We start from the raw sequence: 17,562 nt of genomic DNA, 5'->3' as shown, positions 1-17,562 counted from the left end.
CTCAGGCAAGTGCCTTAATTGCCAAACCATCTCTCCAGCCCCTAGAAAAAATATATATATACATTTTGTATTTTGGAATGAGGGCAAAAATAGTTGAAACCATTTCATCCTTTTAGTCCTAGGGTCTGAGAGTTGCAGAGGCTTTCACAATTATTATCCTGAGCACAGTAGGTCGTGGGCTGAATTTTTGCCTTCATGATATCAGTGGCCAACACCCAGATTAACTGTTTTTTCCTGAAATAAATCCATCATATTAAGGCTTGGACACTGTAGTACAATTATTTTCATGACTGTGCCTTCTTTATTGTACTTTCTACTTCTTTTTCCTTCTGCAAAGGTTTCTCAGATTTAATTAAAGGAAAAAAAAATAGTAGGTATATACAACTGTTTTCACCCCAAAGCCCATTCATTTCATTCAGAAACAATGCGATTTTAAAATTTCCCAACAGCAAGGCTCTCTTTCTCACTTAGGAAAAAAAAAAATCTTACTTAGAAAATCACTTTAAAAACTTCTTGTGTATGAACAGAAAACACACCATATTCCTTAGATTAGATATAGAGAAATACTGTAGGTCCATACCTGCTTGTATTACTTTTAGTTTGCTGCTAGGAGGAGATTGTTCTACCTAAGTTTAAATGAACAAAATTGAAATCAGAAGTTTGTCATTATATCTAAAGGCAACCAGTAATTAAAGAAAGTTTAAGACTTCTATTTATTATACAGACAGAATGTGGGGAACCTATTTTCCAGGGCTGGTCTAATATACCTAGCAAATCTAGGTGCTTATGCTTCTGAATTCAGTCTTTGCCACATCTATATTTCCTGCCATACTGCTGCAACTCTTAAGCATGAAGGTTAGACAATGTAGCAAGGTCAAAGCTGTTCATTTTCCCCAAGGCCAGAACCATTTTGCATGCAGTTCTTGGATTTTGTTGTTTTACAATGATTCTATGAGAGAAATACTGAAGTATCATTATACTACTCCATAGAGAAGGAAACAGTCTCCAGAGGATCACATGACTGGCTATAAGGTCTGGGACTAAGTGGCAAAAGGGCTAGGGAGATGCCTCAGTGGGAAAAGAGATAGCTGTGCAAGCCTGACCACTGGAATTTGATTTTCAGCACCTATGTAAAGCTGGACATAACAGCAAGCATCTGTAATCCCAGTCCTACTACAGTAAGATGGGAGGTGGAGACAGGAGAATCCTGCAAGCTCACAGGCCAGGCAGCCTGGCATTTGCAATAGTGAACAAGATATCCTGCCTCAAAACAACAGGGAAGGCAAGGACCAATACTTGGGATTGCCCTCTGATTAAACATACTGTGGCATGTGCATGCCTAACTTACACAAATGAATACACATAAACATACACAAAGATAATGAAAACAACAAGAACAACAAAATCCAAAGTACTTTCTTGTTAGGTCAGTGCTCATATTTCTGTCCCCTTTATCATACTGCTCTTAATGACATGCAATGAAGTCTTGATACAGTGATCTCAGTGAGTATATACTTTAGGGTCAAAGAGAAAGAATGTTCAAAAACATAAAGTACCACTGAGGATTCTCCTGCATTGAAATCAGTGCACATTTTAGTATGAAAACAATTTTATAAAAACAAACCACAGGCAGAAAGACTCTCAGAGGCTTCCCTTGAAAGCCTAGTACCTAAAAAATCAAATAAAACACTTAATTTTTTCCATTTGCATGTAGATGTGGATATACACTTGTGTGTACATGCACATGGAAGTCTTTGGGTGTTGTTCTCATATACACTGTTGACCTCCCTTTGAGAAAAGGTCTTTCAGTGGCCTGGAGTCAACATATCAGGCTAGATTAGCTGGCCAGCAAGCTCCAACGATCTGCCTGTCTCTGCTACCTCAGTGCAGGAATTACAGGCACATGCCACCACATCTGGTGTTTATGTGGCTATAAGAATTGAATTCAGATCATAATGCTTTCAGGGCAAGTACTTTATGATTGAGCTATAATCTTAGCCCCAGAATTTTTGCATGTAACCAAGGGTGACCATAGGAAACTAAGTATGTAATTTCACATTGCCTAGGTGGGGATAAAATTCGCTGAAGAATCAGAATATTATCCAAATAGTTGTCTCAAGTTTTAAGAAAATCTTTATCTTTCAAAGTTTTGCAAGTACTTAAAACAAAACAAAAACAAAGTAGCTCACAATACTAGACATTGCAGTATACTATTTACAGGTCAAGATCAAGTAGTTGAAATGTTCTTTTCTCATCTGCAGTAACTTACAGTGACAATGCCAGTATCCATTTTGGTGTCATCTTCTAAAAGAAGAAAATAATTTAAAAATCAGTTTGGAAATTTCTTGAGTGTGAATTGAAAATATACAAAACACTTACTCATTTTTAATGCTGCTTCTACAGGGTATTTACGAGGTCTTCCTCTTTTCCTTTTAATAATTACTGGTTGATCTTCCTAAGAAGAAAGTGAAAAAACATTGATAGAAGAATAATTTACCCTTTAAGCTGGAAAGATGGCTCAGTGGTTAAGTTGCTTGCTTGCAAAACCTTACAATCCCTGTTTGATTCCCTAGTGCCTACATAAAGCCAGATGCACAAAGTGGTGCATACACCTAGATTTCACTTACAGCAGCTGAAGGCCCTGGTGTGCCCTGTCTCTACTTGTAAATAAATAAAATATAAAAAATAATTTACCTCTATTATACTAATAGTTTATTTTTTCAAAATGAGAATTAGAGGTTTTCTACTAAGAGGAATCAAATTCTAGCTTTGGTGTTTTATTTTTCCTCTCATGGCAGTCCCCTTGCCTGGTAAGTACTGGTAACTATTGTATGAGTCCAAAATCCTGAGGAATAATGGAAGTAGAAAGCACTCCATATGCATTGTCTCTTCTTCTTTCTTCTACAGGAACTATACTCATTTAAACCAGGATTTAGCTCTTTTCCTTTTTGGGGTGGGGGTGAGAAATGTTATGTTATATAAAAAGCAAAAGAATTTCTCTTGAAAAAAAAAAAAAAAGAAAAACAAGCACTAAGTAACTAGGAAGCTAAGCAATAGGTACTTCAGGTAGTGCACAGGTTGTGCTCCTGGATTCTGGGTCTCTGTCTCAGGACACTGTCATTGTTTGATCCACAGGCTCCCTGCAAATCTGAATGGGCTTGAAGTGGGCCAGACTGGCATGGCCTCTATGCTTGCAGCTTCCTGGGAACCTATGACCTTGTTTCATGAAGCTGGGTCTCCTGGGACCCTCCCCAGTGTTGCTTCCATTTTGTCATTTCCTCCTGGAGTGCTAAGCAATAAGAATCTGCTACTGCCACTTGTATACTGTTGGACTGACCTTGTGGCCATTACGTAAGAAATTTTCATAGTATTTTGAAGGAACAAAGAGGAAGTAAACAAGACTCATAATGACACTGATGAAAGTGCAGTGTATAAAATGGCATCCCACGGTATTATCAAAGCTCTCTCAGAATACATCAGAAGAATTTTAGGTAGTGGTGTATGACACACTGCTAATCATTTTGAATAAGTAAGTAGGAAAGCAACTTCTCACCTCCTGTGATTTGATACTGTCATCTTCATTGGGCTCCATCTTTTCTCCAGTAGTCTCACTGCTGCTAAATTCATCTGCAGAAAAGACATAGCTCATTCAGGGGTAGAAACCATGGTCAGCTTCCATTACTACCCAGAGGACTTGCACAGTTGCAGTCACATACATACACATACTCTACTTATATGCCTCCATCATTAAAACCATTAAACTCAATTATAATTAACTTAGAAGTAACACACTTTGAGAATATGACTTAAATGAGAAGTAAATCCTAAAACTTATTAATGTTAAGCATAAGGCCAGGAGAGTAAATGGGTAAAAAGTCCAATGGGTGGGCTGGAGAGATTGCTTAGTGGTTAAGGTATTTGCCTGCAAAGCCAAAGGACCCAGGTTTGATTCTGCAGTACCCACATAAAGCCAGATGCACAAGGTGGGGCATGCATCTGGAGTTCATTTGCAGTGGCTAGAGGCCTTGGCACACTCATTCTATCTGCCCCTCTCTAATACATACATAAATAAAATATTCAAAAACAAAGTCCAATGTGTGAATTTAGCAAGCCAAGAGCTGACCCTGGAGGCTCAGTCTCTCAGCATACGTAAGCAGAACTTTTACTCACCTTTCTCTTCCACAATTGTTGATGTGGTGCTGCTAGTCCTGGAACTGGTTTTAGAGAATTCCTCCATATCTTCAGAGTTCTCTTCCTACAGAGAAGTTGAACAGAACACAAGGCTTCACTTTCAGGTTTAACTGCCTTCATTCATGCTCCTCAAAATTTTCCTCAATAACAATTTCCTAGCTTCCTTTAGAATAGTTTGTTAGGGGGCTGGAGAGATGGCTTAGCAGTTAAGTGCTTGCCTGTGAAGCCTAAGGACCTGGGTTCAAGGCTCGATTCCCCAGGACCACGTTAGCCAGATGCACAAGGGGGCGCACACATCTGGAGTTCGTTTGCAGTGGCTGGAGGCCCTGGTGCGCCCATATTTTCTCTCTCTCTCTGCCTCTTTCTCACTCTGTCTGTTGCTCTCAAATAAATAAATAATAAACAGAAAAATTAAAAGAAAAAGAATAGTTTGTTAGGAAATACTTAAAAATTTTTTTAAAAATTTATTTGAAAAGAATGAAAGAAGCAAATAGAGACTGGTCATGTCAGGGCTTCCAGTCGCTGTAAATGAACTCCAGATGCATGTGCTACCTTGTGCATCTGGCTTATATGGGTCCTGGGGAATCAAGCCTGGGTCCTTCGGTATTGCAAGCAAGCACCTTAACTTCAGCCTTAACCAGTGAGCCATCTCTCCAGTCTGGAAAATGCTTTTAAAAAAGTAAGCATGAATATCTTCAGGTAAGATGGCATAATACAAGTCATGTGAGAATAAAAGAATCCACAGAAACAAACAGAGGCTCGTCGCCTAGGTAAACTACCAGTACAAACTCCAAGAGAGGTACAGTCTAATGCCAGGTAGCATACATGGGTGATCTCAGCATCTAAAGCTAGCAATAGTAAAATCCCTTTGGAGAGTGGGTAGCCCTGAGCTACCCTGCTAAGAACAGGTAGCTGCTCTCATGGAACCCATACAGATAACACCAGCACGGACAAGCACTCCCTTGAAGAGCTTGGTGCCCTGAGCTGTGCTGCTAAGGATGGCTGGCTCTCTCCTGGACCCTCAGTTGCAGAGGGTGCAGAGCTAGCACAGAGGGATCCTTTAGTGGCTTTGATGTTGGACTCTGTTCTTTTTCTTTTTGTCTTTTTCTTACATTTGTTTGATTTCCATTGTTTATTTAGTTTTACCTTATTTAAAGCTTTTCTTTTCTCCTTGCTCTTCCTCTTCTCATTTTCTTTAGACCTAATGTTTTGGCTTTTGTGTCTTGCTTACCTTATATTAATATTGATGGTATTTCTGAACATGGTTGGGAAAAGTGCTAGTAGCAAAGCCACCCCAACAATATATTCATATTAACCCAGAGAATTATATGTTAGCTGGTGAGTTATCCAAAGGATACAGAATGGTAACATGGAAGGTTACAATTCAGCTGAGAAAACCCAACAACAAATCTGCAGGATGCAACACTGAGCCAACCCTCTAAAAACTTCATAAACATCTGAGTGAAACTAAAAAGTTTACAAAGGACAAAAGAAACAATCACATAGAATGCAGGGGAAAAAAGTAACAAGTAAAGGTGGGGGGCATACATCTCCACAAATTCCCAGGTCACAACAAAGAAGCTCAAACAGTAATGCCAACAGGCCACCACTAAAAAACACTGCTAGGAATTGGCAAGACATTTCTTTAGGGAGTGGTAAAGGGGATAAGCTGGGAAAGGGATAAGCTGGAAGGTGTCGAAGAAGGCATATGAGGATTCAGTTGAACTACTTTAGAGCAATTAACTGCTCAGCAATTACATTATGTACCCTTAGCTGAAAAAAGTTTTTTGACCATGAAATGTCAAAATGTTCATATCACTAACACTAACTCATAAAATACATAAATTAAAGTAGGATATAATCAAGATAAATTAACAAGCTAAAGTTTTCATTTTATTTCTTTAATGACCTATTATATAATTCTAAATCAATTCTATTATCCTCTTTTGCTTGTGTATGCATATGTGGTATGTGAGTGTGTGTACCTGTGTTCTTATATGTGTGGAAGCATGGTTGTGTGTATTCAAATGTAGTATGTGAGTGTGTGTACGTGTCCATGCATGTGTAGGAGCACATATGGGTATGCACATGTGGTATGTGTGTGTACATGTGTTCATATGTTTGTGAGAACATATATGTGTGTAGGTACACATGAACTTGTATATGGAGACCAAAGGTCAATGTTGAATGGTTGGGTATCTGTTCAATCCTTCTTCCACCTTGTGTTTTTGAGACAGGGTCTTTCATTAAACGAGTGATTCACTTACCAGCAAGACTAGCGAGCTAGGGATTCTCCCATCTCCACATCCCCAGCGAAGGATTAAGGATGATAGCATATTCTACCATGCCTGGTTCTTATGTGGGTGTTGAATCTGAACTCAGTTGCTCATGCTTACTTAGTAAGCATTCTACCAACTGAACCCTCATTACTGCTACATTTTTGATTTTTGTTTGAAGCAGTCTCACTTAAGTCAGGCAGACTTTAAACTCAGGGGATACTCCAATTTGACCTACAACTTACATCATGCTTTGCACTCATATTACTTTAACTTTACTCAATTTTTTAAATATAGTGGTCCATTGTAAATCCTTATTTCTTTTTCTTTTCTTTCTTTTCTTTTTTTGTTTGCAGTATTAGGGATGAACCAGGTCTATGTGTATACTAAGGAAGAACTGTGCCTGTCAGATATAACCACAAACCTTTCCAAATGAGACACAAGCTTAAGATTCCTATAAAGAAAACTGTGCCATGACCAAATTTTTATATTAAGTCAGACAATTAATAAGAGAACTGCTTAAACTTGCCCTTCTGTCATTAGGGAATAACATATAAGTTCTTTGTTATCCTCAGTACTAGGCATAAATGATTTGACATGAGATGAGCCAAAATATTCAAATGTTTAGAAAGATTTAAATGTGCATTTATATGAATGTGTTTACTTTTGTCTTTACAAAATCCAATGGCATTGAGTGCCTCTGTGAATGGGAGGGGCAATGAGGACATTTAATTATAGACCCTTTTTAATTTCAACCAGGAGAGCCTATTCCCTACTTTCATTTTTCCACTGTCCGGAGTTTTTCAAAAATTCATTTTTACTTTTTTATAGTCTTGTCATACATACTTTAGAATGACTTTGTTGCTTCTGTAAAATGAAACATTGTTATTACTTAGAAAACTGTAATAGGAATGATAAAATCCACTTTAGCTTACTATGTAAAGATTACTTTTACTGTGAAATGGAATAATAAACCTATGCTTTTGCACACAACTTTCCATACAGGAAAATATTATTTCATAATATTGAAAATGCCTATCCATACTTTTTTTTTCTTTTCTGCACTGTCAGGAATGGAAGCCAGAGCCCAATGCATCCCAAGCAAGAACTCTACCAGGAGCTACCCTCCATCCCCATGCTTACTTGAATGCATTATTTAAAAAACTTAAATGAAATTCAGGAGAAATGAAAAGATACTCCTTCAAATTGTTTCTCTACAAATTTCTCTATCAAGACTAATGTTGTGATTCTTATTCTGAATAGAGCAGTGAGGAATGAGTTAAAAGCCTATTGCTTTCCTTAGCCAGAACTCATTGAAATGCATAATATTCTACTTTTTCTTCTTTAGCTGTTGAAAAAGCCTTTCTCACTCATTATTATTGGGAAAAAACAGAAAGACTGAGTGAGGAAGTCAGCTTGGATTTTTAAAAAATATTTTATTTTTATTTATTTATTTGACAGAGAAAGAGGGAAAGAGAGAGAAAGGATGGGAGCATCAGGGCTTCCAGCCACTATAGATGAACTCCAGACATGTGTGCCCCCTTGTGCATCTGGCTAATGTGGGTCCTGGGGAATCAAGCCTGGGTCCTTTGGCAAACGCCTTAACCACTAAGCCATCCCTCCAGCCCTCAGCTTGGATTTTTAAGAAAATATTTATATGCAAGGGGAGATGGAGGGAAGGAGTGAGATGAGAGGACAGAAGAAGAGGAGAGGAAAATAGAGGGGGAAGAGAAAGAATGGGCACACTAGGGTTCTATAGCGCAATGAAGAGCAAGCACATTGGACTTCTAGCTGATGAAAGAATAGGCATACCATAGCTTCTTGCCATTGCATTCGAACTCCAATGCACACACCACTTTGTGCATCTGGCTTTAAGTGAGTAGTGGGGAACTGAACTCAGGCTGGCAGGCTTTTGAAAGTAAGAGCCTTTAACTACTGAACCATCTCCCTAGCAGAAAAGAAAAAAAAAATGTATGGATAGCCATTTTCAGTATTATGAAATTGAATATTTTTAACAAACTTAAAATGCTTTTGGAAAAAGGCAGGTATTTCCTTTGTTGAGGATTTGCTAGGATATCAGAGGCCTTCTGCCATTCCATACGGATTTTGAGATCATTTTTTTCTATCTCTACAAAGAACAATATTTGGGATTTTTATTGGCATTGCATTAATTCTGTATATTGTCTTTGGTAAGACTGCCATTTTCACATTAATTCTGCCTATCCAGGAGCATTGGAGGACTTTCTACTTTCTGAAGTCCTACTGAATTTCTTTTTTGAGTGTTTCATTATATAGGTCTTTCACATCCTTGGTTAATGTCATTTCCAAGGTATTTTATTATTATTAACCTTTTGTTGCTATTGAAAAAGGGGACAATGTCACTTATTTCTTTCTCTGTATCTTTGTCTTTTGCATATAGAAAGGCTACAGATTTTTGTACATTGATTTTGCATCCTGCTACTTTGCTGAAGGAGTTAATCACTTTTAAGAGATCTGAGATGGAGATTCTCAGGTCTCTTATGTGTAGAATCAGGTAGATAAAAAATAAAGTAGGAGGCCAGGTGTGGTGGTGCACACCTTTAATTCTAGCACTTGGGAGGTAACAGTAGGAGGATCACCATGAGTTCAAGGCCACTCTGAGACTACACAGTGAATTCCAGGTAAGCCTGAGCTAGAGTGAGATCATATCTCGAAAAACAAATAAATAAAGTAGGAAAGAGAAAAGGAAATGGAGATAATTTAGACATGCAGTGAGAAAGTTAAAAACATTGAGTTTCAGAAATGCAAGGAGGTACAAAGGAAGAAGTGGGAAAACCTGGGACCAGAAAAGAAAGGAACAAAAACATGTTTATGGGTTGTTTCTGAGTTCTGAGATAAAAATAAGACCACAGGAAAAGGAGCAGCAAGTAAGGCTGTTTCTGGGCCTGCCTGTATTTTGGGATCAGGAAGTTACTTAGATAGAAGGCAATGTATTAACATTTTTAGGTCACATACATCATTGTATTGTGTCATTTTAATGCAAGTATATCTGTGATAAAAACACTTTATAATTTGGAAATGAGCGTATGAAACACTAAAACGAAAAAATACCTGCAGGGCATGGTGGCTCTCGCCTTTAATCCCAGTACTCGGGAGGCAGAGGTAGGAGGTTTCCATGAGTTGGAGGCCACCCTGACACTACATAGTTAATTCCAGGTCAGCCTGGACCAAAGTGAGACCCTACCTTGAAAAAAAAAAAAAAAAAAAAAACCCACAAAACTTAGCAAAAACCTAAGTAACCAATATACATAAACTGTAATACTGATATACTATAGTTTATAAATTATAAAGTAGAATTTGGGCTGACAGGATAATAAAAATATATGTTTTATAATGAACTGATCATTGTTACAGACACATAAAATAAGATGGATAGTAAAATGAAAAGAGCATTCACAGTGATATAATTAGGTTATCCCCAAAATTTAAAATTAGTATGTAGAAACTAGGCATGTCCTTGGGAGCAGGGGTAGAAGGATTGCTGTGAGTTTGAGGGCAGCTTGGAAATATAGAGAGTTCCAGGACAGCCTGGGCTAGAATGAGACTTGAGAAAAAAAAAATTAGGGGGCTGGAGAAATGGCTTAGCAGTTAAGGCATTTGCCTTTGAAGCCTAAGAACACAGGTTCAACTCCCCAGATGTCAGATGCACATGGTGGCACATGTATCTGGAGTTCGTTTGAAGTGGCTACAGGTCCTGGTGTATCCATGCTGTCTCTCTCTCTCTTCTCTAATAATAAGTAAATAAAAATTTAAAGGCCACCCTGAGACTCCACAGTGAATCCCAGGTCAGCCTGGGCTAGAGTGAGACTCTATCTCAAAAAACAAAACAAAAAAATAAATAAATAAATTAGTATGTAGAAAAATAATACCTTTAAGTCACGTGGCTCAGTTTCAGAACACTGCCTCTGTGTAGCTTCTATTCTGGAAATCAGGACATCTGGATTATCATCTGTAAATCAATTTAGACAAAAACCACAAAAGAACAAAAACTTAATAAAAATGAAATATATAGTTCTATTTCAAGGCAGTTTGAGACTTCATTTTTAGACTTAAGATACAGTGAAGCCAAAAGTTATACTTAATGAATTCAAAATGTCTTGTGATTTGAGTACCAAACTATTGGACTTTGGCCTTGACAAAGTAAAAAACTGCAACATATAACAACACCTCAAATGTGAGTTGCATATGGCGATACATGTCTACAATCCCAGTACTCAGGAGGCAGAGGCAGGAAGCTCTCCAGTACAGGGTTAGCCTGGACTACAATGCAAAACAGTAACCCCCAAGTCTACAACATTAATAAAGCTTACTGGAAAGGGCTTAGCTCAGAGAGTTCCCAGAGGTTCTTAAAACTTCAATGTTTCGATTAGTTTCCATCTAATACACAGCTTAGAGACTGAGACCACAGACTGTGAAACCAAGTTTACTTGGTGGAAATAAAATCATACCAGAACTTTAATTTCTGTATTTATTAGACAGTGATAATACCTAGCACATAGGATTACTGTGAAGATAAAATGGAAATGTATATGAAGTACCATTATAGTTCTAAATAATATGAACTTGGTATTAATCCAAAATAGTTTCATGCTCCTAATACAAAGAGGAAAAGTATCTATTCTTTCTCATATATTCACTCCATTAGGTCTTTAATAAATTTCTACTCTGCCAAACATTAAAGCAGAAAGATACCTGCACTATTTAATACGTAGACACGAGCAACATGTGGCATCACATTTTAAAATTAATAGTAGGCTGGACATGGTGGAGCACACATTCAGCTCCAGCTCTCAGGAGCTAAGGCAGGAAGAATGTTGTGAGTTCTAGGCCAGCCTGGGCTAAAGAGTGAGTTCCAGGTCAGGCTGGGCTACAGTGATTTATTCTAAGCAAATATTAAATTGAAAGTAATTAAAAATTCAGTCTTTCACCCACGCTGATCATATCCAAGTGCTCAAAAGCTACTAGTAACTATCAGTTTCTACATTGACAAAATAATAATGGAGCATTTCCATCACTGTAGAAAGCTCTACCAGACAGCACTGTTACAGGTTAGAAGGGTGTGCATAATATAAAGAACAGAGTGACATAACGCACCATGGCTAAAGTGCCTCCCTCACCAGCTGTGGAAAACACCTGCTCATAATATAAAGAACAGAATTCAGTGTCATCTGGCTTAGTCACAGACCCACATTACAGAGTTCTGTGAGAAGTCCAATGGTTGGATTTTCTGCAGTAAGTCTAGTTGCTGGAACAAGATCCAAAAAGATCCTGTCATTGTCTCAAATTAACCTCAAAATTATGCCCCACACTTTTGGATATGAAAATAACATAATTTTCAAACACACACACACACACATATACCCAGTTCATCTTCTGAGGAAGGATGCTTCTTTCTTTTTCTTTTAGACATATGCCTTTCTTCCTCTTCAACCTGGAATTAACAATGTCTATTTTATTTTATTTTTAAATATTTTTTAATTTTTTGGTTTATTTTTATTTATTTGAGAGCGACAGAGAGAGAGAGAGAGAGAGAGGCAGAGCGAGAGAGAGAGAATGGGCGCGCCAGGGCTTCCAGCCACTGCAAACGAACTCCAGATGCATGCGCCCCCTTGTGCATCTGACTAATGTGGGTCCTGGGGAATCAAGTCTCGAACTCGGGTCCTTAGGCTTCACAGGCAAGCACTTAACCACTAAACCATCTCTCCAGCCCCAACAATGTCTATTTTAAAGGCAACAGAATCTGGACCAAATCCACTGACGTGGAGGACATACAATATTATCTTCTACCATTTAGACTAAGTTCATACACAGATTTAAAAAAATCTAGAATTACATTTTTGGCATCTACATTTGGGTTAAATGAAGTATGACTGATGAAAACTAGCACATCAAAGCACATTCTGACTGCATAACATGATCATTTCCAATTTAACAAATTAACTGAACAGGTAAAAGTGACATGCAGGATTCTTAAAATATCCATCTAATTTATATAAAGAAACAAAGCCCTCCCAATACCTTCTTTGTTTATAGGACACAATACTCTAATCAATGACAAAACGCACCTCTTGATTTGCTTCAACACTGTGACTGCTTACGGCTTCTGCACAGCATTTTCTACCACTGAGCATCTCTGAGTAGTAAATATAACACAGAAATAAATAGTAAATATTTTTTAGTTCAATATTCATTTTAGGTATGTGTATGAGGAGAAACGACTTAGTATTTTCTTTGGGACCAATTACTAACAGGCACAGCAACTGGTAAGTTCATAGACACTATTTATTTATTTACTTATCATTTACTCTAGCCCAGGCTAACCTGGAACTCACTCTGAAGTCCTAGGATGGCCATGAACTCACAGTGATCTTATCTGTGACTCAAGAGTGCTGGGATTTTTACAGGTGTGCACTACCACACCTGGCCCATAAATGATTTTTGAAAGGAGCTTCCTAGTAAACAATACTGTCAGGTCAGTTCCACTTTTAGCTGTGAATTAACAAGATACAAGGAAGAAAGTATCTTATCCTGGGTCATAAAACAGATTGTACACAGTTACAAAGCTAATTTCAAAGCCTTTTCCCATCTGGGTATGGTAAAGCAGTCCTTTAATTAATCCCAGCAAAGTTCCTGCTTTACTTTAGTTTATGCAGAGTTACATGGAGGACTGGAGAGATGACTCAGTGGTTAAAAGGTTTGCAAAAGGCCTGGGTTTGATTTCCTAGCATTTAAAAACCTAAAATAAAATTGGTTACATCATATGTATTACATTATAGGCCCTGGTGTGCCTATTCTCCCACTCACTCACTCACTCTCTCTCTCTGTGCCTCTCCTTCTCAAATAAATAAAAACAATGTAGCTGGATGTGGTGGTACATGCCTTGAATCCCAGCACTTGGGAGGAAGAGGATCATTGTGAGTTCGAGGCCACCTTGAGACTCATAGTGAATTCTAGGTCAGCCTGGGCTAGAGCAAGAACCTACCTTGAAAAACCAATTAAATAATAAATAAATGAAGAAATAAATATATGAACAGTGTCCATTCTTGAATTAGTCAATCAAATATTAGTAGGAACCAACAAAATTCTCCATTCTGGGTAAGAACAGAGTATCTGTGTACAGTAAGTTGTATGCAATGAGACCTGATCCCCATGCATGTAATGCTTCTGATCTGCTATCATCTTGAATGTCAAAAATTAACACATGTTCATCTGTGTATGTAGCACAGATTTTCTAGGCTTCTATGGTACAAACTAAAGGAAACTACCTTTTATTAAAATATCTAACTATGAAATGAATTTCCTATGAGGTTAGTTAGTGGCAAAGTTCTAATAGCTATTTAAGACAAGATCCCACTTCTATGCTGAAAGGCCAAGTCTCCTGGCCCTCACTAAGCTTCAGTTTCCTGAACTAGAAATTCAGTGTCTAACCTTTGTTTCACTGTATCATATGAACTAAATGATAAAAACCTGTGATGTAATTAGCTTAGAGTATAGCACATAGAAAGCCCTAAACAAATACCAAATACAATTAAGACTGAAATTACTACTATGGAATTCATTAACTTACCACCTTTGTTATGAGATTTGTGATGAATGTCATCATCTATGCTTGAGTCTGAATTTTCAACCTAAATATACAATAACAGGGTTAGGGACAGTCTTCCATAAAGCATAATGACAAGGAAAAGGAGGGGATTTACATAATCTGTTTATAACAAATGTCATAAGGAACTGGTGTGTATGTACCTTTCAGTTAACCCAGAAGCTCAAGAATATGCATCATATTCCTTATGAAAAAGCATCAATGTAGTTAAGTTATTATACGACATTGCTAATTGTCTTTGACTTTAAAATGGTTTTGGCACATGTGAAACAAGGGGGTGGGGGAGAGAGAAGGTCAAATTCTATGAGTTATCTTCTTATTTAAAGAGCTCTTATTATTTAAAAAGTTCCAGGTAGGTGTGGTGGCACACACTTGTAATCCCATCAATGTGGGGCTGGGGCTGGAATATAGGATGAGGCAATAATCTGACTATTATAATGCAAGACACTATTGCAAAAAGGTAAAGGCTGGGGAGATGGCTCAGTGGTTAAAGGTGCTTACTTGCAAACCTGAAAGCCTGGGTTCGATTCCTCAGTACCCATCCATATAAAGCTAGATGTGCAAAACTGCATGTGTCTGAAGTTTGTTTGCAATGGCAGGACGCCCTGGCATGCCCACCCCCCCTCCTTTCTCTCTCAAACAGATACTTTGAAAAGTATTTTTAATCATAAAATTACCATTTGGGAAAATCATGTCAATCCTATTTTATTTATTTTAATATAAAGGGAAAGTCAAACTATTCTAGCACATTTTTGAGTCCTAGCTACAGAGCTTTGCTGGGGATGTGAGGCGACGCAGATGGGAGCCCGCTGGCTAGTGCTGTAGGTTTCAGCTCCACTGAAAACCTCTGTGAACTCTGGAGGGCAAACCTGCCCCACATCAAGTGGGGCTTTTCTTTTTCTTCCTGCACACTTTATATGAGCCTCTACCTTCTGAGTAGGATGGATCAATGAGGTCAGACAAGCACTCTGACCCCACAGTGCCTGGTAGTAGCCAAACTCTCCCAGTTCCTCCTGAGGCACTGGAGAAGATGTGGATAACAAAACCAACAAAATAAAAACCCTTATACTTACATTTAGTGATTCTTTCACCAACAAACACTTCCTCTGCAGTTTAGCTGTTCAAAAACAAGAATGAGACCCAAGAAATAATACTTGTTTCTGAAATCAGAGAAACACACTTAAAGATTTTCAGAGTAGTTAAATAAGACGATGTTACTAAGTGACTTTTATGAACCATAAAACTAACCTATTATTTTCTACGATCTGTATTCTATCTAACATAAGAAAAACAATGGAAATTGTTCATACTTTTGTAATAATGGCTGTGGTCCATTAAGTCACTATAGTGATTTAACTATCTTTACGATCTGTAGTTTAGGGAAAGGTGGAAAACCTTAATGTTAACTGTTCAGCTTCAGTCTAAGACTGGTTCATTTAAAGTAATGTCATCAAATGAAAAGCTAGATCTTATCCCTTCAAACAGCAATGGGCTGTTTATATTCTTTGGAACTTGAAGTACAAGGTCTACTGTTTCTACTCAACAGTGACAGAACACACATTTTTTCTTTTAACAACTTCCTTTTATGTAAATAGATCTCTTACTGAATTGTACCTAAACATAGTAAAACAGCCTGAAATATAACTGTGGGAATAAAAAAATACCTTAGAATCCAAAACACATTATTTTCTTGACAACATTATGTACTATGAAACACCCATGACCATTATAATTACTGTATCTGTTCACATTTTCGATAAGATTACTCATTTTCAGTGTGAATGACTTACTGGATGATATTTCTGCATACAAAGTTCTTAAGGCCATTTCAGGTAATTCTGTCTAACCTCTCTCCCTCCCATCCACAGATTCTAGTCATGGTTGAGGACTGAGTTGGAGCCATCTGTTTGTACTGCATCCTACTCTCTGCATGTGTCTTAGTTCTCACAGTACCAGGTTAAGGGATGTTCTGTCAGGGGATAATTAAAAAGAGCTCATATGACTACAGCAGATATTATAGCTCTTCTATCTACCTTACGAGCCTAGAGTATGGTCTGTAGCACCATATGGTTCCAAGAAAGGAGTACTTGATTTAATTTTAGAGAACCAGCAAATTACATTTCTCAGGATTTTGGCCTGAAGTATTAAGACACATTTTTTTCTAGAGGTCATGAAGGAAAAAGCAATGGCCTCTGTGTGAGGAAGAGAAAGAAGAGAAAATTAGTTTCTACTGGATGTGTTTATGGGGATACCAGGATGTTTCTGCGTATTTTGCCTGAATTTTCAGTTGTGTGAGCTAATAAATTCCATTTAAGAAACTATTTGTAGGGTTTTATTTTCTACCACTTGTCTGTTCCACTTTACGTGAGTAAAATTTCAACACTAGAAAGAGGGAGAGAGAGGAAAGAAAAGAGAAGGAAGGAGGGAAGGAAGAAGAGAGGGAGAGTTTAATGACTTAAATGTGGTTACAAATTTGTAGGTTCAAATGATTTGCATTTTATTTTTCTTTCCATTTCACCCCTCTTTGTTACTGAGGTTTGAGTTTAGGGCCTTGTGTATGGTATGTACACAATCTACACTGAACCACACTCCCAGGAGGGTAGCAGTTTTCTTAATGTATAACTGAGAAATAACTCTTTTGTCACATTTTTTCTTACTACCATATTCTTCACTTAATGGTTTTCAAAAGGTGGTATAGACTCAACCTCTCCCTAGGCTAGGAGAGTTCCTGGGGCCAAACTAATGTCACATAAATACTAAGATGTTATTTGTTTTATGAGCATTTCCAAGGGCCACATATCCATATCCACAACTATATCGACAATTAACTGAGGAGTCTCCTAAAATCTAACCAAGGGAGTAGGTGTGTAGTTCAGTGTAGAGACTTGCCTAGCATGTGAGGCTCTGGTTTTAATTCTTAGCATCACCAACATCACAGTCACTACCATGAACAACGTAAAACTCCTAAAACCAAAAGTGACTATAAATCTGTGGTTGAGTTTATTCTTACACTTTGATTAGCATGAATGGCAACAGTGTGACTACAGAAACAGAAAAAACCAGAAGTTTCATTATTAAGCAATGTTTAGAGATTTGCAAAAATGTAAAATAATGATGCTTTTCTCACTGAATTTTGATGTTTTGGGAAATGTAGCCATATTCCATTAAAAATATATTTTGGAGAGCTGGGCGTGGTGGCACATGTTTTTAATCCCAGCACTCAGAAGGCAAAGGTAGAGGATTGCTGTGAGTTTGAGGCCACCTTGAGAATACAGGGCGAATTCCAGGTCAGCCTGGGCCAGAATGAGATCCTACCTCAATAAACAAACAAAAAAAGTATTTTGGATTAGCTTACGGTTATTTATATCAAGTTAGAATTCATTATATTGACCTAATATTTATTTCCTTAAAAATATTTTAGGGGTTTGACAGATGGCTCAGCAGTTAGAGAAT

At 37.7% G+C, this 17,562-nt stretch overlaps 1 protein-coding gene across 4 annotated transcripts in view; it reads right to left on the bottom strand.

Moving 5' to 3' along the window:
• Bod1l1 (biorientation of chromosomes in cell division 1 like 1) overlaps nt 1–17,562 on the bottom strand; it is a 70,977-nt gene that overhangs the window by 7,993 nt on the left and 45,422 nt on the right. For all 4 annotated transcript variants that reach the window (XM_045130147.1, XM_045130149.1, XM_045130148.1 and 1 more), the window contains exons 13-22: nt 15,183–15,226; nt 14,074–14,134; nt 12,572–12,639; nt 11,868–11,937; nt 10,376–10,455; nt 4,171–4,255; nt 3,554–3,627; nt 2,380–2,455; nt 2,270–2,304; nt 581–626 (exon numbers count right to left, since the gene is read on the bottom strand). In XM_045130147.1, coding sequence (XP_044986082.1) covers nt 581–626; nt 2,270–2,304; nt 2,380–2,455; nt 3,554–3,627; nt 4,171–4,255; nt 10,376–10,455; nt 11,868–11,937; nt 12,572–12,639; nt 14,074–14,134; nt 15,183–15,226 — 639 coding nt within the window. The remainder of the gene's footprint in view (nt 1–580; nt 627–2,269; nt 2,305–2,379; nt 2,456–3,553; nt 3,628–4,170; nt 4,256–10,375; nt 10,456–11,867; nt 11,938–12,571; nt 12,640–14,073; nt 14,135–15,182; nt 15,227–17,562) is intronic.

This window comes from Jaculus jaculus, chromosome 11, assembly GCF_020740685.1.
Source record: "Jaculus jaculus isolate mJacJac1 chromosome 11, mJacJac1.mat.Y.cur, whole genome shotgun sequence".
Lineage (NCBI taxonomy): Eukaryota > Metazoa > Chordata > Mammalia > Rodentia > Dipodidae > Jaculus > Jaculus jaculus.
The sequence above is the reverse complement of the archived record's forward strand: the minus strand, read 5'-3'. Positions and strand labels throughout refer to the sequence as shown.